This window comes from Delphinus delphis, chromosome 19 (assembly GCF_949987515.2).
Source record: "Delphinus delphis chromosome 19, mDelDel1.2, whole genome shotgun sequence".
Lineage (NCBI taxonomy): Eukaryota > Metazoa > Chordata > Mammalia > Artiodactyla > Delphinidae > Delphinus > Delphinus delphis.
In genome coordinates this window covers 51,096,508-51,120,404 of record NC_082701.1, presented here as the reverse complement: position 1 = coordinate 51,120,404, position 23,897 = coordinate 51,096,508, and the positions used below count along the sequence as shown (strand labels likewise).

At 48.5% G+C, this 23,897-nt stretch overlaps 2 protein-coding genes across 9 annotated transcripts in view; one reads left to right on the top strand and one right to left on the bottom strand.

Annotated features, from left to right (window-relative positions):
- CHD3 (chromodomain helicase DNA binding protein 3) overlaps window positions 1-13,412 on the bottom strand; it is a 25,189-nt gene extending 11,777 nt beyond the window's left edge. For 3 of the 7 annotated variants that reach the window (XM_059996438.1, XM_059996443.1, XM_059996439.1), the window contains exons 1-16: window positions 13,058-13,407; window positions 8,418-8,530; window positions 7,760-7,930; window positions 7,396-7,520; window positions 5,842-6,125; window positions 5,484-5,614; window positions 5,174-5,324; window positions 4,803-4,996; window positions 4,251-4,484; window positions 3,851-4,054; window positions 3,099-3,310; window positions 2,220-2,351; window positions 1,729-1,828; window positions 1,124-1,315; window positions 750-950; window positions 235-372 (exon numbers count right to left, since the gene is read on the bottom strand). In XM_059996438.1, the coding sequence (XP_059852421.1) occupies window positions 235-372; window positions 750-950; window positions 1,124-1,315; window positions 1,729-1,828; window positions 2,220-2,351; window positions 3,099-3,310; window positions 3,851-4,054; window positions 4,251-4,484; window positions 4,803-4,996; window positions 5,174-5,324; window positions 5,484-5,614; window positions 5,842-6,125; window positions 7,396-7,520; window positions 7,760-7,930; window positions 8,418-8,530; window positions 13,058-13,331 (2,856 nt within the window). In that variant the 5' untranslated portion in view covers window positions 13,332-13,407. Of the gene's footprint in view, window positions 1-234; window positions 373-749; window positions 951-1,123; window positions 1,316-1,728; window positions 1,829-2,219; window positions 2,352-3,098; window positions 3,311-3,850; window positions 4,055-4,250; window positions 4,485-4,802; window positions 4,997-5,173; window positions 5,325-5,483; window positions 5,615-5,841; window positions 6,126-7,395; window positions 7,521-7,759; window positions 7,931-8,417; window positions 8,531-13,057 lie in introns of all 7 variants that reach the window. The other 4 variants (XM_059996445.2, XM_059996442.1, XM_059996440.1 and 1 more) reach the window with 4 other exon arrangements.
- The window catches only part of NAA38 (N-alpha-acetyltransferase 38, NatC auxiliary subunit), a 24,121-nt gene continuing 13,064 nt past the window's right edge, over window positions 12,841-23,897 (top strand). For both annotated transcript variants that reach the window (XM_059996455.1, XM_059996453.1), the window contains exons 1-2: window positions 12,841-12,958; window positions 14,820-14,917. The gene's annotated coding sequence lies outside the window, so the exon portion shown is untranslated. The remainder of the gene's footprint in view (window positions 12,959-14,819; window positions 14,918-23,897) is intronic.

Below are 23,897 nucleotides of genomic sequence, written 5' to 3'. Positions count from 1 at the left end.
CCAGTGGCTGGCCCACAGTATCACCTTTCCCTGCCTCTAGCTCCTATTTCCTTCAGGATCAGAGGCCCTCATATCCCTAGTCCTCTCCCTCTTCCAACCTGGACTTCTCCCCAGACTTATTCCCAGCCTTCCTGCCTCCCTGATTGCAGAAAGTCCCTGAAACTTTATTTTTTAGGACTAGGGCAAGTAGGAGTCCACAGCCTCAAGTTTCTGAGGCCTGGGTATCTCACTCACCTTGGACTGGTTGTTCTTGAGCCGATGGGCCTCATCCACCACGAGACAGGCCCAGCGGATGGAGCCAAGAGCTGCCTGATCAATGGTGATCAGCTCATATGATGTCAGGAGAACATGGAACTTCACCTGCGCCTCCCTCTGCCAACACAACCATTGTCCACTTGGCTGCCACCCCACACCCAAGCATCTAGGCCTACACCCCCATTCTCCACACAGACACCCAGGCCTAACTGAGACTCCCAAAGGGAGCCCGTTGTCCTGTCCTCCAACTTTGACTCCATGCAGGGACTTTTGAATGTGGCCCCAAAACTTCCACCACTCGTCCAGGATGAACAGATCCATGTACACCCCTGGGAGTACCCACTACATCTCCAGGACTGGAGTTCAGAGGCATGAGGGAAGGTGGAGGAAAGGAGGGAGAAAGCTGAACGGGGAATAAAGGAGCTGAAGTCCTGGTTGGGGCAACGAAACGACAGATCTGAGGACTTTAGAGGACATGAGATAGAGGGGCTTACCTTCATCTTAAAAGCTTTCTTGCCACCTTTGATGGCGTTGTCTTCAAAGGAAAACTCATTCTCACGAATGATGGCTCGGCTGTCCTTGTCACCCGTGTACGTCACCACATAGAACTTGGGTGCCCACATCTGGAACTCCCGCTCCCAGTTAATGATGGTGGAGAGCGGGGCGCTCACCAGGAAGGGACCCTTTGTGTGGCCCTGGGAGTCGAGGGTGGGGGACCATTAGTCTAGGCTCACGGTCATACAACCCAGTCCACTGCCTGCCGCACCCCTCCCCGCCAGTTCTCTGCCCTCACCCTCCACTCCCACCTTCCCCAGTCCAGGCTAGGCCTCAGCACGGCTGTCCCCCTCAGGGCCCGAGAGTCTAGCACCTCCTTATACAGTGAGTAGAGGAAGACGATGGTTTGTATGGTCTTGCCCAGTCCCATCTCATCAGCCAGAATGGTGTCAGTGCCCTGGGCCCACGAGAAGCGTAGCCAGTTCAACCCCTCCAGCTGATACATGTGCAGCGTGCCTCCAGTGGCTGTGATGAACCGTGGCTGAGTCTCGTATTTCACTGTCGGCTGTAGAATCAAGAAGTCAGAAAGCTCAGGGGAGCCATCAGCTGCTCCTCTGGTCTTGGCCTCCTCCTCCCCTCTCCCCGGCACTGATATCAAATGGGATTACAAGTCCCTCTCCTATGGCCTGAGCTTATGAAAGTTTCAGTCTGCAGTGCCTCCCCCTCATTCCTTAAAACAATACCCAGAAGCACTGTGGGGAAGGAAACTGGTAGAAGAGCCCTGTGTGCTGCTGTCTCTAGCAGCTCTCACTCCTGTGCCAAAATTCCTAGCACTCTTGGGGCAAAGCTGAACACTGAAGGAAGAGCTACTGTTCAAAGAAGTTGTTGAAACTCTGGGAAGTTCTGTCAGAAGCCCCCAGGAAATCTTCAATCACCATGGCTCCAGAAACGGGAGACAGGCCAAGTGGGAAGACTTACATCATTAGTAGGAGAGCTGGGAGGCCCATCACCCTGCAGCTCCTTCTTCTTCTTCTTATACTTGCGGGGCTGGGCGGGGTCCTCCCCCATAATTAGTTCTCTGGGAAAACAGCGGGTCTGAGTGAGACCTGGTCCTTGGACCCACCCCTGTCCTTCTGAACCCACTCCAGACCTAGCTCCCACTTTCCATAACCAAGATTTTCTCACATTTCCTTTCTCCCAGGTTCTTTACCCTCACCCCTACGGAGTTCAGCTCTAAAGCCAACCCTCCCCACTCCTCAGCATCCTCATCCCCATTACTCAGGCTAGATCTCCTTTCTGCTCCTCACACCACCTCTTTCCCGACCCCACCGCAAACAGCCCAGCCCAGGCTCCCACTGCCCTAAATTCTAGATTGGGTCTGTCCCTACTGCATCTCATTTAATGCTGGAGGTTTAGCTTTCATGCCTCTGTCCTCAGACTCCCTCTAACCCACGACCTGGCTCCCTCACCGGTGTCTCCAGTAGCTTTGTTTATGGTCTTCATATTCAGGGATGTTCATTTCATCTTCCTCCCACGTGGACTGGTCATATGGCAAGTCCCTCCATTTCACTAGATAGTGGTAATTTCCCTTCTTATCCACACTGTGGGGAGAGAAGCCAGGAGAAGGAGCAGGAGGAGAAAAGTAATATGTGTCACAAGTAGAAAAAGTCATACACAATTATCAGCAAGCATGCAGGCGTTGTCACCTAATCCTCAATGGTGGGCCTCTGAAAGGCAGTTTGGAATGGCTGAAGTTCTACCCTAACTTTTTCAGGATGGCTTCCTAAAAATCAACGATCACAAAACATCCCTGGCTTCAACATCGTTCGTTCATCTAATCAGTATTTACTAAACATCTACTACATGCCAGGCACTGTCCCAGGCACGGGTGATTGAGCAGAACTAAGCAGACAAATGACCTATTCCCATGCAGCTCACATTCTATTGGGGGAGGCAGTGATGAAATAGAAAAATAAAAGACAATGTAACATTAGTTAGTAATAAGTACTGGGAAGAAAGAAGTACCAGAAACACTGGTCTATGTGAACCATGTGTTTCCCGTTTTGCTTTTTTTACAACCAGATCCCCAGACTCATGTGTCATTTCTTAAGCTGTTAGAAATTAAAAGCAGCAAGGACAAAGCAGTCAGTGCTGGGCTGGACCTTCCTCCTGGTTCCTCCCATCTCCATAGAGGAAACAAAGCCAGAAGGGCTGGGGCTGCAGTGGGAATTATCCAGTTAGATCAATTATCTGGTTAATCAACAAATACTAACATGGAGCCACAGTGCAGCAAGAATAGTGGCAGAACCCAGGTAGGCCTTCGCACGGACCAAGGACCAAGGACTCACCTGTGGTTGATGATCCGGTGGACGGTCATCCACTCTGGCTTGATGCCGAAACGATAGTACTTCTCCTCCATCTCGGCATAGTGCGGGTCCTTCACCTTGCGTTTGTCACTCTTCCCATCATCCTCACCAGAGCCGTAGTCGAGGGGTGGGGGCTCGTCCATGTCATTCTTCCGTTGATAGTTTCGGTACATTACCAAGTGGAAAATTTCCAGCTGATGGGGCACAGAGGAGGAAGGAATAGATAGTCCCAACATCCCGAGAGGACAAAAGGAGACAGGGCAGAGGCCGGCAGGGGGAATGGCATGGGAAGGCAAGCAATGAAAGAGGTGGGATGAGGGACATAGTGAGTTAAATCCAAAGCAGGAGAACGAATAACACGCCAGAGAACAGAGTCAGAGACAGGAGCTGGGTGGGGAGGTATTAATAAGCAAAAGGAGGAAGGGAATAGGGTTGTTAAGATTGGGGCTATCAGTAAAACATGGTTAAGACGGATAAGGAAAGAGATGGAGTTGAGGCAGGCTAAGGAAAGCCTACGTTATACCTAAGGGAAGGAATCTAATGGAGACTGAGGGAAAGAGAACTGGAGTCCAAGAGAACCAAGTGTGGAAACTAAGGGAGTTGGTAGGGTGTGGGCGGCCAGAGGCCTAATGTGAGGGAAAGCAGAGGGGATGGAAGATGAGAGAACAGCGGGCCAAGAGAGAGAATGGCAGTGAATGGGGCCCCAGGAGGCGGGGAAGGAGAGGCCCTTGTACCTGAAGCTCCTTGGCCCAGGAGCAGTGCCAGTAGGACAGTCCTACCCACTTGACAAAGAACTCTCTCTCCGATCTGCCTTGAAGAGGACGCGCGGGCGGGGCATCTGGATTCCCGTCTGCCTGTTGGGGGGCCGGCACTGCCACAGGGGGCTCCCCCCACCGCCAGTGTAGGATCTTCTGCACACGGCCTTTCAGCACGGGACACTTCGGGATGGACGCACACGAAGAGGAAAGAAAGGCAGAAAGAGCCCATCATTAGAGTAGGAGGATGGGGGTCCCACACGGGAATCAAAGGCTAGGTGTGAGGGAGAGTAGAGAAAGAAAGAGCCCAACCTTTGGGCCCCGGAGATGGAGGAGGAGTCGGGGCTGACAATAAAGCCTGAGAGATGGGCCCACTCACTGTGCATCGGGGACACAGCCACTCGCCGTTGGGGATGTCAGGCAGCGGGGGGTTCAGGCAGTGAATGTGGTAGGAGGAGATGCAGGCGTCACAGCACAGGAGCTCCCCGCCATCCTTGCACACACGGCAGTACTCCATGTGGTCGTCCTCTTCCTCCTTCTCCCCCTCCTCTTCCCCCTCCTCTTCATAGTCTTCCTCCTCCTCCTTGGCCTCCCACTGTACCCCCTCCTTCTCCTGGGAGGCCAAGGACAGACACAGACACAAGAAAGAGGATAAGGAGTGAGACTGGAAGACAGAGGCAAACCAGGACAGCTAGATCCTAGAAGTGCAGAGAAGACTGCTGGGAACAAAGGAACAGGACTTCTCAGGTCCCCAAAATGCTAATTTTGGGGGCAAAGGAATGGGGGAGAGGATCAAACTAGGATCTTGGACACTTCAACATCTGTTACTGAGAAGCCCAGGCATCTGGAGGTAGGGAGAGGACAAGAGGAAGCAAGGAGGAAAGAGGTGGGTGGGTCCCTGAGGGCCGTAAGAGGTGGCACCAGTACTCACACAGTGGGGGCAGCTCCATTTGCCCTCAGGAGCCCGGTCAAGCTCAGGATCGAGGCAGACGAGGTGGTAGGCACGAGGGCAGGTGTCACACAGAATAATTTCCCCACCCTGCTGGCACACCTCACAGTAATCCTGGTGATCCGTCTCGTAGCCATCAACCTCCTCCTCCCCGGCCACTGCAGGACAGCCCAGGACTGTCATACACCCCAATGGAGGCAAAGGGAACAGAGAGAGAGAAGGAGAGCGGAATGCGGGAGGGGAGAGAAAGAGAAAAGCGTTCAGTAAAGAGGTCAACACTACAAATAAGAAAGACAACGAAGGAATGAAAGGAAGGCTGAGTGACAGGACTGCACACAGCTGACACAGCTTACCCTTCTTCTTCTTCCTTCCTGGCCGGCCTCTCTTCAGTTTCTTGGTGCGGACAGGGCCATCAGGGCGGCCTGAGGCACTGTGGACACTGCCACTGTCCAGGTCTGACTCCTCAGCCTCTGGTTCAGGGCCCTCGTCACTCTGGAAAACATACTGCCCATAGCCCCCGTGGCTGTCAGAGACGCCAAATGGATTCCACTCCCCTCCCCAGGCCTTGGGCTCCCACTCCCGCTGCCCTCATGGACCCTTGTGTCTGGACCCCCAGCCCCTGACCACACCCCAGAAGTACAGTGGACGGGAGGGGCCACCCACCGAGCCTCCCTTCTTCCTCTTGCCGCCCAGCAGCCCTAGTTTGATTTTGAGTGGGGCCATCTTCTTTCCCCGAAGCTTCTTGCGTCCATCAGGCACTCGGGGACTCTTACTCCGCCTCTTGTGGCCTGGACCTGAGTGAGGAGTGGGGTGACAGAGAAAAAGCCGAGGTCATGACAGCCAGGAACAATGGAGGCCGCAGGGTTTCTGGACCTCTCTGTGGGTCTCACTGAGACCCCTTCCTGGACAGCATTTCTTCTACAACAATCAGGGCTGAGAAGACAAGAGCTCTGGACTATAATTTGAGAACATGCAGTTTAGAGGGTGAGGTGACAGTTGTTCCAACTAGAGGGTTTCTTACCTTTGCCCTCTTTGGTTTTGGCTCTTCGGATGGGTGGGGGCTGGATATCAGCAGCAGGGGGTGGTGGAAGGGCAGGGGGTCCGGAAGGTGCTATGGGGGTGGCCGATGAGACAGCTGCTGACACCTGCTCAGCTACAGCTGCGGCCGCCGCTGCCGCCGCTGCCGCCACAGCAGCTGCCGACCCCTTGAAGGGGTTGTTGGCGCTGAACTCTCTCCACTTGGCCCCAAGGATGGTCATCATCTTAGACATTGGGATCTTAGGATTCTTCTTAGCAATCAGGGGCCTGAAAATATAGAAGCAAGGCACTCGGACCCTTCACAGATGGTCTGGGAATACTGTCATTTCCCCTCACCAATTAAGTCTGTGTACCAGCTAGCATTCCTAGGTGGTGAAAGTACATCCTATGAAGAATAACATCAATTTTGAAATAAAGAAATAAAAAGTTTAAGAAGGGAAAAAAAAGTCTAAAAAAACAAGAAAAAAGTATGAAGAAGAAAAAAAAGGCAAAATAAAATTTAAATGCAGATTAAAAAGGATAAAAAGATATGAGATTAATAAAAAAGCTCTACCTTGGACAACTATTTTACAGTTCCTAAAACACTTCCACACACATAATACCTTATTTCCTCCTCGCAATACTACTAGGAGTTGCTATGATTCTCTGTGCTTTTCTAAAGAGTTCCACGGGCCCTGATGAAGGGTCCCATCAGGTGGAGTCTGATGGGCCACACTGGTTCTGCTCTGCGGTGAGGTGTTAAGCTCTTGTGAGGACGTGGGTGACCCCGGTGCTGACAGAAGCACTGTCTTTAGTAGTGAAGCAGTGAGACAACGGGACTAAGGATAGCTACCAGGGACTGAACACCACTAGGGGCCAGGCACTGAGTGTGCTGAGCTTTCCATCCATCATCCCATCAAATCCCCACAAGACCCCATGAGGTACGTACTATGTGCCTATTTTACAGATGCGGAAACTGGAGATCAAAGAAGTGAGCTGCCCAACATGACACTGGGACCTGAACCTCAGCAGGCTGCCTCCAGAGCGTTGAACGGCTCTGCTAAGGTGCCTGCTCCCCAAAAGGCGTCTCTACTGTTCTGTACCCTACTGCGGGAGCCCCTGAAGCTCAGGCCCCACTGTCAGCAATGCATCCTCCGTGATTACTGGTGTCTAACGAAGGGACAGAGGACTTGATAACTGAGCAAAGGAAACTGGGGAACACGGATACCACCTCCCCACTCCAGTCTAGAGAGAAGTCAGGCAGGGGAAACTGGAACTGTTAGACCAAGGAGGGCCACCTGTCCTCCTGATAGTCTGTCACCACAGAGGTTTCTAACCTAGCAGTGGTACTGTGACCCCCCAGTGAAGGGTTCCTGACTGGAGTCCTTGGATCCTAGGAGTGCAGGAATTCCCTAAGATGACACGGGGAATTTTATGCGTATGTGCTGTGAATTTCTCTGGAGAGCAGTTTCTTAGCTTTCATCAGATTCCAGAAGGGTCCAGGGCCTCCCCCAAATTAAAAGCGTCTGCTCGAGAGGGCTCCTCAGCCCTACCGCACCTCATGAACTGGCTAAAGGCTTTGTAGTTGGTGAGTGTGTGGTAATCCTCCTCAGAGAACACATGTTCCACGTCCTCCAGGCCCCAAGTCAGAAGCAGAGTTGCCGATGACTTCTGTTCCACCTGCTGGGCGAGACCAGGCTTCAGTGACGCAGGGGTCCAGTCCTGGGCCTCCCACACGCCTCTCTACCCACCCACCAGGTTCCCTGGGCTTTCTGCTTCCTGCTCCATTCCCAGCCCAATCCCACTCCTCACAAACCACAGCCTCTCCACTTAGCACCCTGCTCGCCCAGGGCTCTCCCTCCTCCACTCCTCATGCCTGTCATTAATACTGATTTCTCCCCTCACTCCCTAATTCTACTCACCTTTTGCCCCCCATCTCCCTCCCCTTTTTTCCGCCGCTTCGTCTTCTTCTCCTTTTTTTCTCTGTGCTTCCGTCTCCGTTTCCGACCTGGTCCAGTTCCATATTCACTGCCCCCACTCTCTGACTTCTCCCGGTACTCATCTCGCTCAGAGCCAAATTCCTCCTCGCTGTCCTAAGGGAAAGAAATAAAAACACTATTTCTTCAGCCCTTCCTTGTGCCAGAAACTGTTCTCAGCACATAACATTTATCGTCTCTTTTGATCTTCACAACAATCCTATGATAGTAACATCTATCTTTATTCACTTTTTTGTAGATGAGGAAACTGAGGCACAGAGACCTAAATAAATTGTCCAAGAAGACAGAAGACTGCTAGGCTCTAAATTCATGCAGTCTACCTCCAGAGCCTGTGCTTTCAACCGCTTCTCTGTGCTGCAGGGCAAGTCAAGTTGACAACTGGGCTCTTCACTAGGCCGTGGTGAGTGAGGTTAGGGTCCCAGACCTGGGAGATACAGGCTAGCAAGCGGGGGTGGGGTCAGGTAGAGGGGATCAGGCCTCCCTGACTTCAGGATCCCCACAGTAATCAAGACCAGAGAAAACGTAGGTCTCTAGGGCTGGGTCTCCAAGCCTAGCTGTAGAGATAGGAGTCCTGAACACTTACAAGCTTCTTGCGTTTTCGGGCTTTTCCTGGCTTGTTCTCCTTCTGCTTCTTGGGTCCTCTTTTTCTCTTCTTCACACCCAGTGCTGAAGGCAGCAGCCGAATGTCATCCTTATCTTTGGGGCAGAGAGCACCAGAAAACCTAAGCCTCTAGGTTCCCAGTCTCTGCAGCCCCTTCCCTTCCTCACCTCCTCAGTTCCCGCTGCTCTCTAGGAACTCCAGCATTAACTCTTCCAAACCTTGCCTCCCTCCGCTGGATGCAAACAGAGAGTGTTTCGAGTACTCTGGGATGCTCGGGTTCTGAATGGGAGGTCAGGGGTCAGAAGGGAAGAGCGGCCAAACCACTCCCGTCTCTCCCCTCCTACTAACAAGGGACCAGGCTCTAGGCCATGGGCTCTGACTGTGGCAGGTCCTTTTAGTCGCCGCCAGGGCTCCTCCTGCCTTCCCCCTCACTTAGCCAGCTGGCATCCTGCCCAGGAACTGGGGAAGCCATGCCCAGCTGCTGGCCTGGCCTGACCCCAGCACTTGGAGTGGGGAGACACAAGCTGGCAGCTCCCTAAGCCAGATGCTGAGACGGCAGAGCCAAAGGTGGACACCTGGGTTCTCACACTAACACCCTGGGGCCCTGACATCCTTTTTGTGAGGAAGGAGGCCTCTATTTATATTTCCTCAGATAATCACCAAGCCTCCTGTCACCCCAGCACAGCCCTGGAGGAAAAGAAATCCTCAGTCAGGCATGTTCACTTCTTGCCCACAGGATCACAGTGTCTAGCTCCTTTGTCACACCCGAACCCCATCCAAGAAGGTCTCCACAATTACCTAAACATTCCTCCTCCTCCCAAGGAGACTGGAAATGTGCCTTCAAATCTATATACTCCTCCCTGTTCCCTTTGAGAACTCACGGACCCTGCCCCTTTGTCCCCTGGTCTCACCCCTTGTCTCCAAATTTAGTCCCAGACATCCTAACCCATTCATATATAAGCAGTATGGGAGACCCACACAAAGACACGGGCACAGACACAACCCGCATATGCATTCTCAAATGCACAAGCACCACATACTCATGAGCACAAACCCAGAGGACGGCCTGTACCTGCTTTCAGCAGGGCTAGGTCCCTGGCTTTCTCTCCAGATGTCTCTGTCAGAGAGAACGGGGCTGGTTCTTCCCAGATGTCCCCTCTCCCCATTCTCCATGACCCCTGTCGGACTGTGGAGGCTTAGGGGACAGAAAGTAACTCCGCGAGGAGGAAGACACCAACGCCACACAGACATGAGGCCCTGTTTGGCCTCCCTCCCCCAGCAAGCACTAGATTAACCCGCCAGACCTGTCTTGCTCAGGCAGAGGCAGCTGTGCAGGAGGGGAAAAGTCTGGGCCTGGCCCAGCCCCTTGCTCTAGGATACACAATCCTTCTTCCCACAACAGCCAAGGGAAAATTAGCCACAATTAACACTCGAGGCCTTGGTTTCCACTGCCTCAGAATCTGGGCACCCCCTTCCTTCATTGCTACTTCTCACAGCTCCAGCATCCTGTGCCCTCTTGTGCAGGAAGACACTCTAGGACTGGGGGATTGTGGCAGCCCCAGGTGTGGAAACAGAGTGGGGACCCTGATAGGAAGTCAGTAAGACGCCATGCCCCAGCAGCCCGCGCTCCCTCACCCCAGGGACCGCGGCTAATATGAACATGGAAACGGAGGCCGCCGGGGCAGAGGCAAGGGCAGGCCAACTGGCTAAGGATCAGGGAAATGGCCTCGGTCTCCACCAGCTGGGGGGTGGGACACAAGCCCTGGGACCTCGCAGCCAGTTAACTCCACTCCCCACCCCAGCGGGAGGTTCCCGAACTTGGGAAGACGGCCGTGGTGCGGAGTGGCAAAGTAGACGGCGAGGAAAGGAAAGGGAGGGCAAGAAAGCAAATCTAAGTCCCAACCTCTGTCTCACCAGCCACTCAATGCTGGCCTGGAGCCCAGACTCTCCCACATCCCGGCTCAGATCTCGGGAAGACGGCGAGGGAGGAGGGCGGCGAGGAGGGTGGGCGGAGCCTGGCGAGCCAGAGGACGCAGGAGGAGCCTCGCAGCGAGCCTCGCCTCCCGCCCGCCCCTCTCTTCTTCTAATCTCACCATCAATCTCTCACACATATATTTATTTTTTCTCAAATTCCCCTCCCTCCCCCACAACGAACCACCATAATAGGTCTGCTGCACATGCGTATTGCATGCAGGGGGTGGGTTTGTATTTTCAGACCTTTTGCAAAGAAACTACCAGAATTTTCCGCACCACCCACAACCATTCCCCACCCCCACCCCCAAGGAATCACATCTATATATTATGTTATATTATTTCTCTAGACTTGCCAGAAGGGGGAGGGAGAAGAAATGAGTTTTTGGCTTCCTGCTCCCTTCCCCCATCAGCACGAGTGCTATTATTTTAAACGTTTAACAATGTACGGAGACTGGAGAGGGGGGAAGGGATAAAATTGGTCTTGGGTAAGAATGTAAAACAAAATGGTGAGAATCAAAGCCGTCAGAATGAAAAACAATAGAAACCTCTAACACGTATAAACTCATCTTGTAGAGGAGGATGAGGGAGGGCAGCCTGAACATATTGCCTCAGAGGAGGGTTATTTTGCCCACACTTAGGTAGACAGAAATAATGGGCAGACTAAAAATATTTTCCTGAAGTTTTACCTCAGAAAGTCATCTGAGAGGGTGTATCTGGGTCACTCGTTTGACTTGGAGGGCTGAAAGGGAGATAAAATTGCCCAGGGAGAGAGAGTAGGTGGGTTTTCATTTCAAATATACCATTTTAAAAACATTTGACGATGCTTAGAAAGCAAAGGGAAAAGGGGAGGGAGTATTGACACAAAGACCCATCTCGACCTCAGATTCTTTCATGCCCTCCCCTTCACAGACCCAAATCCGGGATCAAAACCCCCCAAATACCGCATTCTAAGTTCGGAATACACATAGGCGAGAGCTGCTAATGCCCTAACTTAACCTGACATCCTTTCTTCCTCTCTTTTTAGCACCTCTGCTGTCTTCCAGGCAATCCCCTACCCACAATTCTTTATTCCTTTTCCCTTCTGCAAAATCAGTGGGCTCTCTGGGATAACTTTTAAAAAACTTTTCCGGTTTTCGGACCAGCCTGATGGGAGGGGAGGTGGATTTTATCTTGTTTCCATTAGATACACATACCCCCCCTCCCCCGGCCCAAGAAAGCACCCCACAGTCCCTCAAAGGCTGTCTCAACTAGACAGGAACATTTGCCACTGAAGCCACACAGATCAATACGACAGTTGTACAAAGAGTATGTTGTTAGACGTTTTGAAGTTTGGTGCATTTGTGCTGCACCGCACCAAGACACCCGAAAGATGCTCACTTAGAGTCTATTCTGAAAAACACTAGCTGAACACTCTGGAGAGTGGCCGGAGTGGGACCACTGCTGGGCCCCCCGCGCGAGGCAGCGGTCAGGCCCCTCCACCGCGGACGGAACTGCCCAGACAGTGCGGGTGACTTGTCATCCCCGGGGAGGGGTGCTGAGTGACGGTCAAGCTGCGGAACAGCTGGGTGGGCAGTTCACGCCCCCCAACGTGGTCAGGGTGTGGGTGGTTTCAGCGGGAGAGTGAGTGACAGTGAATGGCAGCCACGTGAGAGTCACAGCTGGGCAGCTAGGCCACCCCAGACTGACGGGGTCATGGTGGGGGGGGCGCACTTGACACAAAAGAGCCCAGAGCAGAGGAGAGATAAAGGGGGTGGGGTTGGGGGCATCTGGTCTTCCAGACACTCTCCTCTCTGTCCCCAATTTTCAATGACTGCTCTCCGTAGTACGAGCCGGAGAGAGGGGGCAGGAACCAGTCTCATTCCAGGAAGTGGTCCGCGTGGAGTGTGGCCACCACCTGCCCCTAGTCGTCAGCCGCCCGCAAACATTCACCCGACCCCTCCCCCACGTGCCACCGCACGCTCCAGAGTTGGCGGGCACCGAAGTCTCCGCAGGTGCGGGGGGGTCCGATGGTCACCCGCTCCCCCCGGCCTTCCCAACTCCTGACGGGGGGGTGAGGGCCGCGGTCCACTCCTCACAGGCAAACCCCACTTCGCCTCGGTCCAACCCCACCGGGGCCGAAGCCCCAGGGGCGCCCGCTCGGCCGCCCCTCCCCCACGCGCCCCTCCCCCACGCCGCCGTCCGGCCGCCAGGGTCTCCGCGGTCCCTCGCGCGGCCAGGGAGGGGGCCCTGGCTTCGCCTCGGCCGTTTCCTGCCTACCCCCTCCCCGCCGAGGGTTAAAAAAAAAAATCTCCTCCTCCTCCTCCCCCGAAAGCCGCGACCGAGTGGCCCGGTCCGCGCATGCAGCTCGCGCCCAGCGCTCTCCAACCCGGGCGGCGGCGGCGGCGGCGGCGGCGGCGGCGGTGGCGACGGGGGAGGGGTGCGGCGGGGGAGGGGAGGAGGCCTGGCCCGGCGGCCGCCGCCGCCGCCCGCCCGGACCGCCCGGACCGCCGCGGGGCGACGGGCCCGAGACGGCGCCCCGCGCCCCGGATTCGCCTCGGCTCGGCCGCGCGGTGGGTGCCTCGCCCCCGCCCGGGCCTCGCGCGCCCGCGGCTCCGGCTCGGTCTGGGGCGGGAGGGGGGGCGCGGGGGGGGGAGTCAGCGGCCGCTTACCTGGCGGGGGGGGTGGCGGCGGCGGCGGCGGGGGCAGCGGCGGCGGCGGCGGCGGCGGGAAGAGGTGGCAGCCGGGGGGGCTGTGGCGGTCGCGGCCCCGGTCGTGGCCCGGCCCGCGCCCGAGTACTCCCTCGTCGTCGTCCTCCTCGTAGTCCTCGTCGGCCGCCTCCACCTCCTCCTCCTCCTCGTCGCCCTCTTCTTCCTCCTCTTCTTCCTCCTCCGACACCACCATCTCCTCCTCCTCCTCCTCCTCGTCCCTCAGAGGGGAAGCCATCCTGTGGCTCTGGCCCCCCCACCACCCCCCCACCCACCGCCCGCCCGCCTCCCCCACCGCTACCACCACCACCTCCTCCTCCTCCTCCTCCTCCTCCTCCTCCTCCTCCTCCTCGGCGGCGGCGTCCTCCTCCTCCTCACCGCCTCCCCCAGCCCCCAAAACCCCCGGGCCACCCCCCTCCGAAACCCCCCCCTCGGGGCCGCCGTCTGACGAGGGGGGCCAAACCACCCCCAAAAATTTTCTTGGGGAGAATTGAGGACTTTTTTTTTCTTCTCTCCTTCCTCCCGAGAGAACAAGAGAAGAGGATTAAAAAAATATATATATATATAAAAGTTTTCGACTTCTCTCTACCCCCCTTTCCGTTGCTTTAAATATATTTAAATTCTGAGGGGGGCGCTCAGAAATATTTCTCAGAGCTGAGGCACTAAGATGGCCGCCTGGAAATTATTTTTAAAACAACCCCCCCTGCAGCACCGCCACCCCCTCCGTGAAGAAAGGGAGAGGGGGGAAAAATCCCCTTTTAAAACAAAATGGCTGGCTTAATATTTCATTTTTCACCCCCCCATTCTCCTCCCTGTTATACCCCCATCTCCTAGCCTCTACCCAGAAACCCACAAATTTCTCCCTTTTTTATAACTGATTAGTGCACAGATTAATAGAGATATTTTCCTTGTGTACTGAGTGTGTGTGTGTGAGTGAGTGTGTGTGCGCGTTGGGGGGGGCATGAAGGATTTCTGCATAAAACAAAAATGGCTGCTGTGGCTAACTCCCCCCTTATAAAAAAATATTTGAGGGGGGGCATTAATCAGTACTCATGCTCAGTCTGACATCAGCATAAATTGTTAAAGGTTAACTAGTTAGATACTAGTCCAACTAGATTTAAATTTTTTTTTCTTTACTAGTCTCTTCCTCCCCACCTCCCTTCTCTTAAAGAAAAGCTTTTTTTTTTTTTTCTGAATACTTCAGAAGGGAGTGGTTTGATGTGAAGGTTTTTTTTTTCCCCTTCAGGCATTGAAAAGGAAAAAGATGAAATATATGTTTATATATAACTCTGTTTCTACATACCTCATTGAAGTCAAAACGCATTTAATTGTCTATGTATCTTTTAAGTGAGAAGGGGTACTGGATTTTTTTTTCTTTCTTTAAAAAAGTGATAGAAATCCTAGTGACTTTTGGGGGAGAGATATGAATAGATACGATGATTGAGTTTTTTTCAAAGGAGTCCATGTTTGATTCTCCCCTTTGCCCAGCCTTTTCAGTGATTTATAATTGTAAATTTTATCCTCACTCTTTTCTCCTTTACCTCGCCTTCCCCTCCCCCCAATTACTTGAATATAAAATTCATCTGACGTGGGAAATTGATTTAGGGGGTAAATAGAACAGATTTTTAGAATAAAGGGGAAAGAGTTAAGTCTGAAGATTGTGAAATTATTTTCTCTTTTAAGTCTGAAGATTGTGAAATTATTTTCTCTTTTCTCCTGTTTTCAGTATATTTCCCTTCCTCCATGATCTCCAACACTGATAGAGTGGAAGAAACTGAGGTACCATGAAAAAGAAAAGTAACTGGGATTGAGAAAAGGAAAGAGGTAGGGGGTTACACTCAGATTTTCATCTGACTTTCTGACCCATGGTTTCCCACTGTACTCCAATGTTTATCTTTAAAGTGGTATCAGGAATCAGATGGAAGGTTGAAAAGGAGTCCAAAAGTAGCGTTCTCATCCAGAGATTTGGTCAGAGAAGTCATAAAATAAAACTTGCCAGTTGAGCAATGCTAGCAGAGGAAGAAGGGCAAATAGCTCAGTTCAACCCTATTTCGTTCTTGTCACCCTTTTCTTACTACAGTTTCCTCCCATTCTTTTGATCTCACTTTGACCTTTTCCTTGCTTCCCATCCCATGCCTGTGGAATCATTTCTCTCCTGGGTTATTTCTCTGTCTCTTGAGTATAGCTGCCAGCCACCCAGCAGCCCCTGAAGAAGGAGGGGTAGGTAGGCAGCAACCAGAAAGTAATAGTGACAGGGCATATTTTTGCTGACAAGGTTTAAATATTCTTTATTGATGTGCCACCCCCCAACCCCAGCTAATGCTCTTTATTGAGCATTGATTTCCATCTTTTTCTTAACCTGGACTTCGGAGTTCTCTTGTTTCTGCTCCCATATCATTCCTGTACTGAGTGTAACTCCTTTTCTCTTCCATTTGATTTTGTTATGTCCTCTTTCTCGGTCCTTGTGTACTAGTCCTTCTGGGTATCCCCCTCTTTCTGTACATGGGCTTCTGTGTATGTGTGTCTTTATTTTTTACCGAGACTGTCCTTTCTCATCCCTTGACTCTCAGGCTCTGTCACCTCTAAGTGACTTTCCATCTCTGTCTTCTTTCTGTTTACTTCTGTCTTCCGGGCTCTGACTGCGTGTGCCTCTTCCTCATGTGTGCCTGACTCCCCCTCTTTCTGGCCTCTCGGTGTGTGTCTGGGAAGAGTGTCCCCACGTGCATGTGGGCAGCCCTGCGCATCATGGTGCGCCCTCTCCCTCTGTGCTGAGCGCCTCTGCCTGCCTGCCTGCCTGCCACATGTGCCATGAGCTGCAGGTGTGGGGGGCGAAAGGTGGCTGTGTGCATCCCTGTACAAACATTCATCGTTCTCTCGAGTGCGCTTTGCATATGGATCTGTTAATTTGCCTGATTCTCCCTCTTGTCCATCTCCCCCTCTGCCTGCCTGCATCTCCCGTTCTCTCTTCTCTCCCTACTGATCTCTTGATTTTTTTTCTCTCCTTGTTTCCGCCTGCCCCTCTACCTGCTTGCTCCTAGCATGGTGTCTGCCTGCCTGTCTGCTCCTCCCGGACTGGCTGGCAGCCTCTTTCTCTCTCTGGTTGTCTGTCTGCTTCTCTGGCTGTTTGCCCACCACTCTCTCTCTAGCCATCTGTCTCCCCGCCTGCCTGTCTCTATCACTTTTTTAGTCTCCGTCTCTTGGTTTGTCTACCTTCCAGGCCCTACCATGGTTCCCTGTCTTGGTTTGCCTCTTATCTTGCCTTCTACTTGTTCCTTCTCTTCTTTATGTCTATTTAGTTCATGCTTTTTCCTGGCCTCCCTCTATGTATGTCTTCTTGCCTGTCTACTCTGCTTGCTTGCTGCTGTCCCACTGTTTAATGCTTGTATCTTTTTAGTGTGTCTGCTTATCAGCATTTTCTCCCTCGGCTTCTGCTGTTCCAGCATCCCATCAATGGTGATAGTCTCGCTACCGCAGACCTGTCAGTGACCCCCTTGCCCCAAAGTCTTACCTGCCTTCTTGCCATATCCCCTACCCTGCCTTCTCTCACTGCTTGCCTCTGTTTCAGTTCTTTCTTTTTCTTTTTATCTTTCTGGCCCCTCACACAGTCTGCCTGCCTCAATCTTTTTGCCGTTTTCCCAGTCTCTCCTTGTCTTTCTGCTTTTTTGCTATCTGTCTGCCTGGCTGGCCCTTGCTGTCCACATCTCTACTTGCTTTTTTTCTCCTCCTTTTTCTATCAGCTTTTACATAGATAGTGCATACACATGGTACAAAATTTTTAAAGTACTAAAAGTATCCAGTATGAGAGTAAGCCTCCCTCCTACCCCCCACTTCCTCTCCTCTGAGGTAGTCACTACACATTTCTTGGATCTTGTTCGAGAGAAGAGTCTACACATGTACGTCTAATTGCTTTTTGCTGCACTCCTTCCAAATTCTGTCCCCGTTTTGCTGGATGCTTCTTCCTCTGTCAGTCTGTCAGTACTCCTTCCCATTTCACTGGGCTTGCCATTTCTTGCTTCTTGTTTTTTTGACTCTATTTTATGGTACTTGTCTTTTTGATTGACTGCTTGCTAGTTACACGCTTTTACTACCAGGACCTGAGGTGTGCTTAGGAAGGGCTTGCCTCTGTCCTAATATCCTGTTCTGCTCTGCGTCTTGAGTTGTCCTGATGACCACACGCCATTGCTGGTCTCTTCATCACTGAACTATGTATTAATTGAGAAAAGCCATGAAAGCACTGGTAGTACTGAAAAATACCTTGTAAATATAGGAACAATTAATAAGTACAGATGGTTTGTAAGCTGAGCTTACATGCACATGGAGTAGATAGGGGCCCACTCTGCTTTTCCCAGTCTATATGAATTCTTTAAAGGAATATGAATCTAGATCCTTTTAGGTTCAGCAGTACTCTTAGGCTGTTGACCTAGGCCTGTCCAAGAAGTTTGTCTTCCTCCTAGTCTAAAAAACTCTGCTTCTTACTAACACTTTCTCCCTTTTTCATCCTTCCTTCTGGCTCTTCTCACATGCCACCTTAGAGATGTTATAACTCCTTGGGGGAAGCACAGACAACAGCCTCTATCCAGTTCTCTTCAGAAAGATGATGATAAAACTTTTACACACAATGCACTGTTCTTTCATTTTTGCTTTTTCACTGCCTGTATTCCTGAATTTAACTGTTTCAGCCTCTATCTCTGTCTCTCTCCTCTTTTTCCCTCTCTTCCTCTCTCACTTCTCTTTTCTTGGTTCTGTCTTTCCTCTTAACTGTCTGTCTTGGGCTCCATTCTAGCCTCTCTTTCTGATTGGCCACCTTCCCTCTCTTCTGTCTGATTGGCCTGTATCCCTCCATCACCCCATCTGTCTGCTGGATTCTCCCTGTCTGCCTGCAATAATGTATGTGATAGCACTTTATAAATTATAAAGCACTATGTAGTATAAAACGCTATTATCACTTCGTCTTCTTTCTTTGTTTATTGTTTTCTTTCTCTGTCTGCTTTCCTTCTCTCTCTCTCTCCCCCTTTCTGTTTGTCTGTCTGTCTGCGTCCCTCTTGGTGATCTTGCCTGCCTCTCTGTCTCTCTGTCAGTAATTCTCCTTTCTCTCCTTGCCAGCTTGTCTGGGTTTTTTGCCATGCTTCTTCTCTGTGTGCTCAGTTCTTGTGTCTCTCCTTCTGTGTTTCCAGGTTCCTCTCTATTTCTTTTAGCTGTCTATTCTGTCTGTCCTGAGGCCTTTCATATGTGCCTGTGTGTCTTGCTCTCTCCAGCTGCTTGTGTCCCTGCCTGTCAGTTCCAAAGTGGGCACCACTCTGCTTTTTTCTATCTTTCTGTACTTCAAAAAATAAAAATAAAATAAAAAATTAAAATACCGTATAACTAATTGGTAGGAGAGATTTTTTTTGTTTTTAATGAGAAGACCATTAAGGAAGTGAGAACAGGAACTCAGGAATACAGCTGTCAAATGCAAACCAGAAATTAGATGCCAACCCCTGCTGCTGCTGCAAAAAAAAGAACAAGAAAATTGTAAGGGACTCCCAAGCCAATAATAAGATTATTTATTGAAAGCAAAAGCTAGAAACATCCAGAGCTATAGTTTCTAACCTTTTTTTTTTGGATCATAGAAAGTTATAAACCCCTTTGCCCAGAAAAACTGTATCTACACAAAATACCACATATGTTATCCTGAAACCTATGGAGCCCAGGTTAAAACCCTGATGTAGGGAACCTATGAGAATGATTAATAGAGCACAGGCATGAACTCATGCAACAAGAAGATCAAAGGACTGAAAAAGCACTTTGCAGTCTGTGATTTACTACCGAAGGAGATGTTAAAGAGATTCCTAGTTATCTTTTGAAATATAGAAGTTAGTGGTAATAATGAAAGGCATGTAAACGCTGAGGATTTTCTAGGCTTAATCATGGAATTTTAGAGAGAAGGTCATCTAAACCAGTGTTTAGATGGCTAAGTAAGGTTGCCACCTGTCCTTTCCTGGGGAGCTGTGTCCTTTGTTCTGACATTATATATTTCTCATATATTTTTATATGAAATAAATGTGTAATATGCTATATTTATATGAAACAAATATGTAATATATATATGCTAATGTATTTAACAGTATATTATGTTTATTTAAAATGTTCTAAAAATGAGGTAGATCTGTGTTAGAAGGATGTCTATGATAGATGTTACAGGGAGAGAGAAGGAGAAAGAAAATGAGTTTTTATACTTCTGTACAACTTGAAAATTTTTCAACATACAGGTACTTGTGTTATAGTTACAAAATAATATTTTTATTATCTTTCTGTTAAATAATGGTGATGGGTATATAGGTTTGGTTTTGTTCTTTTTTTTTTTGGTTTTGTTCTTAATGTCATTAATTAGCGCAATAAAAAGTCAGGAACTCCATGTTGGTCACTAACTTTTTTTTTTTTAATGTTTTACTGGTCACTGTAATCTAAAAGTCTGGGATCTACTGCTTTAATCTAACCTCTTCTAGATTTCGTGAAGCAAGAAACCTCAGTCCTTCATATATCATAGTCATGACTTGCCATATTTACATGCCACCTATACTATTATATGCATACTATTTTCCTTTTCAATTCACTTTTCTTTAACTTAAACAAATGTCCTTTAAAAAGTAAATTTTATATAACTAAGAAATAATATCCGTAAATCCTTGATTTGATAAGGTAATTATAATTTTCCTAATTTATTTTAAAATACAAATAATTATTAAAAGTCAATAAAAATAAAAGCATCTTGCATGCTACCAGTGGTATAGGTACCGTATTTTAGGAAACATCACTTTAATCTAATTTTGTAGGTACAGAAACTGGGGCCCAGATGTCAAAAGGATTGCCTAAGATCAAGTTAGATGTTAGGGACAGAACCGGAATTTGAACCTGTATCTTCCAACTTCTAGTCTGCTGTTCTTTGTTCTATATACTAAATGACTTATAAGTCAATGGATGTCCTAGGGTTTTAAAGGAACTAATATGTAAAATTTATGGTCACATGTATAACTTACTTATAACAGCTGTACTACAGAACTGGCAATGGTTAATTTATCTAGTACATTATTAAACTGACATGTTTTCTGTTACAGAGTTCCACCTCTTATCGTCTACCCTAGAGAAACAGTCATCACACTTGTGCATGAGGTGACACATACAAAGATATTCATTACAACGTTGTTTGTAATAGCAAAAAATTGGAAACACTCTAAATTTCCAACAGTAATGAATAACTAAATAAACTATACAGCAGTCAAGAAAAATGAGTTACATCTACATAGTCAGATTCTTTACTATATTGTTGAATGGAAAAAGGCATGCTGCAAAACAGTATATACATTATGATATCATTTATGTTCAGAGAAACTAAAAACAATACTATGTGTTTCTACAGATACATTTATATGTATATAAATTTCTTTTACAAATTCTGGACATATACATACCAAATTGGTCACAGTGGTTACTTTTGGGAAATAATAGTCAAGGGGGATATTTAGCTTTATTGATAATTTTGAATTTTTACAGTATTGTGTAAACAAATTTATGTAGTGTCATGATTACATTAACAAATGAAGCCAAATGGGACAAAAAGTAGTGTGATTTCTCTAAAGAAATCATTCCTCACTAATTTCTCGTTCTTTGAGGAGAAAAGTACGGAAGCAAAGTATAATCAATGTGTGTAATGTAGTTAGACTTTAGAGGACATTAGTGAGGTTCTAGTTTAAAAACTAATTAAAATATGAAGGGAAAAAAGGAAAGTTATAGAAGAGCATGTATAATATGGTACCATTGATGAAAGGGAAAAAAAATATGAATTTCCATAGAATATTCCTGGAAGAATACACAAGAAACTGTAGTCATTACTACTGGGAAGGGAAACATATTTTTTCATTGTTTTTCATTGTGCATCTTTTAAAGCAACTTGAAAATGTTTTAGTGACCAAGGGATTAGTTAGGTGGAGGGAGGAGAGACATTTGAGATCAGAAATAAACACACAAAAAAGTTAATTAAGGATATGTGGTAGTGATGATTGCTGTGGGCTGTAGAAATCTGAGAGTTCAGAGAAGAGAGCTCTTAGGGAGAGGAGGGGAGGGGGACTGAAGGACTTTCATATGTAGTTGTACTTGAAGTAGGCCCCAAAACATAACTAAGGCCTATATAGCAGAGAGGAGGAAGAAGGGCAGTTTAGGTTGAGTAAGAAACTATTCAGCAAGTAGTATGTGGACCTCATACAGCTGGAGTGGTAAGTTCATGATAGTAAGGAGGTTTGTTTTGTTTTGTTTGTTTTTATAAATTTATTTTATTTTTGGCTGCGTTGGGTCTTCGTTACTGTGCACAGGCTAGTTGCGGCGAGCGGGGGCTACTCTTGGTTGCAGTGCGTGGGCTTCTCATTGCGGTGGCTTCTCTTGTTGCAGAGCATGGGCTCTAGGCGCGCGGGCTCAGTAGTTGTGGCTCGCGGGCTCTAGGGCACACAGGCTCAGTAGTTGTGGCACACGGGCTTAGTTGCTCCACGGCATGCAGGATCTTCCTGGACCAGGGCTCGAACCCGTGGACCCTGCATTGGCAAGCAGATTCTTAACCCCTGCGCCACCAGGGAAGCCCAGAAAGGAGGTTTTTAATTTAAAAAATTATATCTATTATTGAGAACTATTTCACAGGTCCAAAAGAGTATGTATAACATACATCAACCACAAAGAATATTAAAATGAACACATGTATTCAGTATCGGTTTAATAAAGATAACATTAGTAACATCTTTGAAGCCTCGTAATGGTCTTCCATATTTCACATTCCTCTCCTGCCCCCTGCCCTACCAGTATCCTGAATCTTGTGTTATCATTCACTTGTTTTTTCTTTGTGATTAGTTCCCTTTCCATCTGTAACTTTTTTCTTTTTAATTTAAGTACAGTTGATTTACAATGTTTCAGGTGTACAGCAAAGTGATTCAGTTATATACTTAGATATATATTCTTTTTCAGATTCTTTTCCATTATAGGTTATTACAAGATACTGAATATAGTTCCCTATATTATACAGTAGGTCCTTGTTGTTTATCTATTTTATATATAGTAGTGTGTATCTGTTAACCCCAAATTCCTAATTTATCCCTTCCCCCCACCTGTAACTTCTTAATTTTGAAAAGCTTCAAGCCTACAGAAAAGTTGAAGAAGTACAGTGAGCACCCATATACTCTTCACCTGGATTTACTGATTGTTGACCTTTTGCCACACTGACAGAATGACATGAGCAAATGCTTATGATCTAATGTTAATTGCATAAAACAATATAAAGCCATATATGTAGTATAATCACAGCCATGTAGGTACTAGAAGGAAGTGGTGAAAATGTTAATACTGGTTTCTGCTGAGTGGTAGGGATAAGAGTGATTTTTGTTTTGCATCTTTATGCTTCTCTACCTGGAATTTTCTGTAAGTAACACATATTCTATAATGAAAATTTAAAAATCTTTTCAAGTTTAAAAAAATAATCTTAAAAATATATGGAGAGAGAGAGAACAGGAGATAGTATCTAACATGTGTTCATCAAGTTTGGTAGTCCCAAAAAGTTTAAAACACAGTAATATGGAAAATAAACATAGGTACAGACCTCATGTCTGAAGGAATCTAATTCTTTTTCTGCAAGGTTGTTTCCCATCTTGTGTGAAAAGGCCCTATTTCTTTAAGGCTCCAGCAGTCTGGCTGTTTACCCCTCCACTTCTCTCCCTGGCTGTCATCTGCTTTCCTCCCGATCATTCCCCTCATTCATCGAAGACTGACGCTTGGCTCAGTCCTGCCCTCGACGCTGTAACCAGAGACCTTTCTCACCATTTCCACTTCTCTCTCCCACCTCTAGGAAATAGTAGATTCTTACCTGTTCTGAAATATTAAATTCAAGCCTCCTACTTTGGCTACAGCTTTCTATCCTTCCAGCTCTCTCATTTATTCACTATTTTGGACCCATGAGACCCTGTAATCCCTTAATTCTTCCATTTTCTCCTAATCAGCTCTACCATGTTCTCCCCTCCTTCCCTGTCCAACTTAGATTCCATGGTCTGTCATTTCAGCCACTCTGCTGCCCGCGTCTCAGCACCCTCTTTATTTACCTCTTGCAGACCCCCAACCTTGGATCACTTCGGCTGTCTGTTTACACTCAGGAGCACTTTGCATGACCACATGGTGTCAGAACACCATGACCACTCCAGATTAGTGTCCCTGCTCAGAAATCCTTTTGCCTAGTCAGCTTCCTTTCGGTTCTCCGTGGTGACTTTTTCAAACCTTCCTCAAATTCCTCAAACCTCCTCCACCTTATGCTTCAGTAGAACATCTTATCGTCTCCCTCTAGGAGACAGATCATCAGATGAGAACTCCCTTGAAATACTGACACTAAGACTACATATTTAACTGTATTCGTATTTGTCCTTTCCTCCCTCCTATCCTGTCCGAAGCTAATGCCTACACTTGGGCTCTGGCTCCCAGCCTTGCCACCTTCTCAGGGTGTAATGGTTAACAGTGATCCCCTAACTCTCCTTTATCTCCCATCCTCCTTGCTGCTTCACAACCACATTTAAATGTACTCAAATCTCCCCAACTTTAAAAGAGACACTCTGGACCCCTAAGCTGCCACCCTACCTCGCTGTGCCCACTCACAGCCACGCTTCTTGAAAGAGTTGTTTACACTCAGGCTGCTTTACTTGCCTACTCATTTTCCAACCCTCTGCCCAGCCTCTCTACAGAAACTGCTTTCGCAAGATGACCAACAACCTGGTTACTGAACTAAGAGGAAATTTCTGAGTTCTTA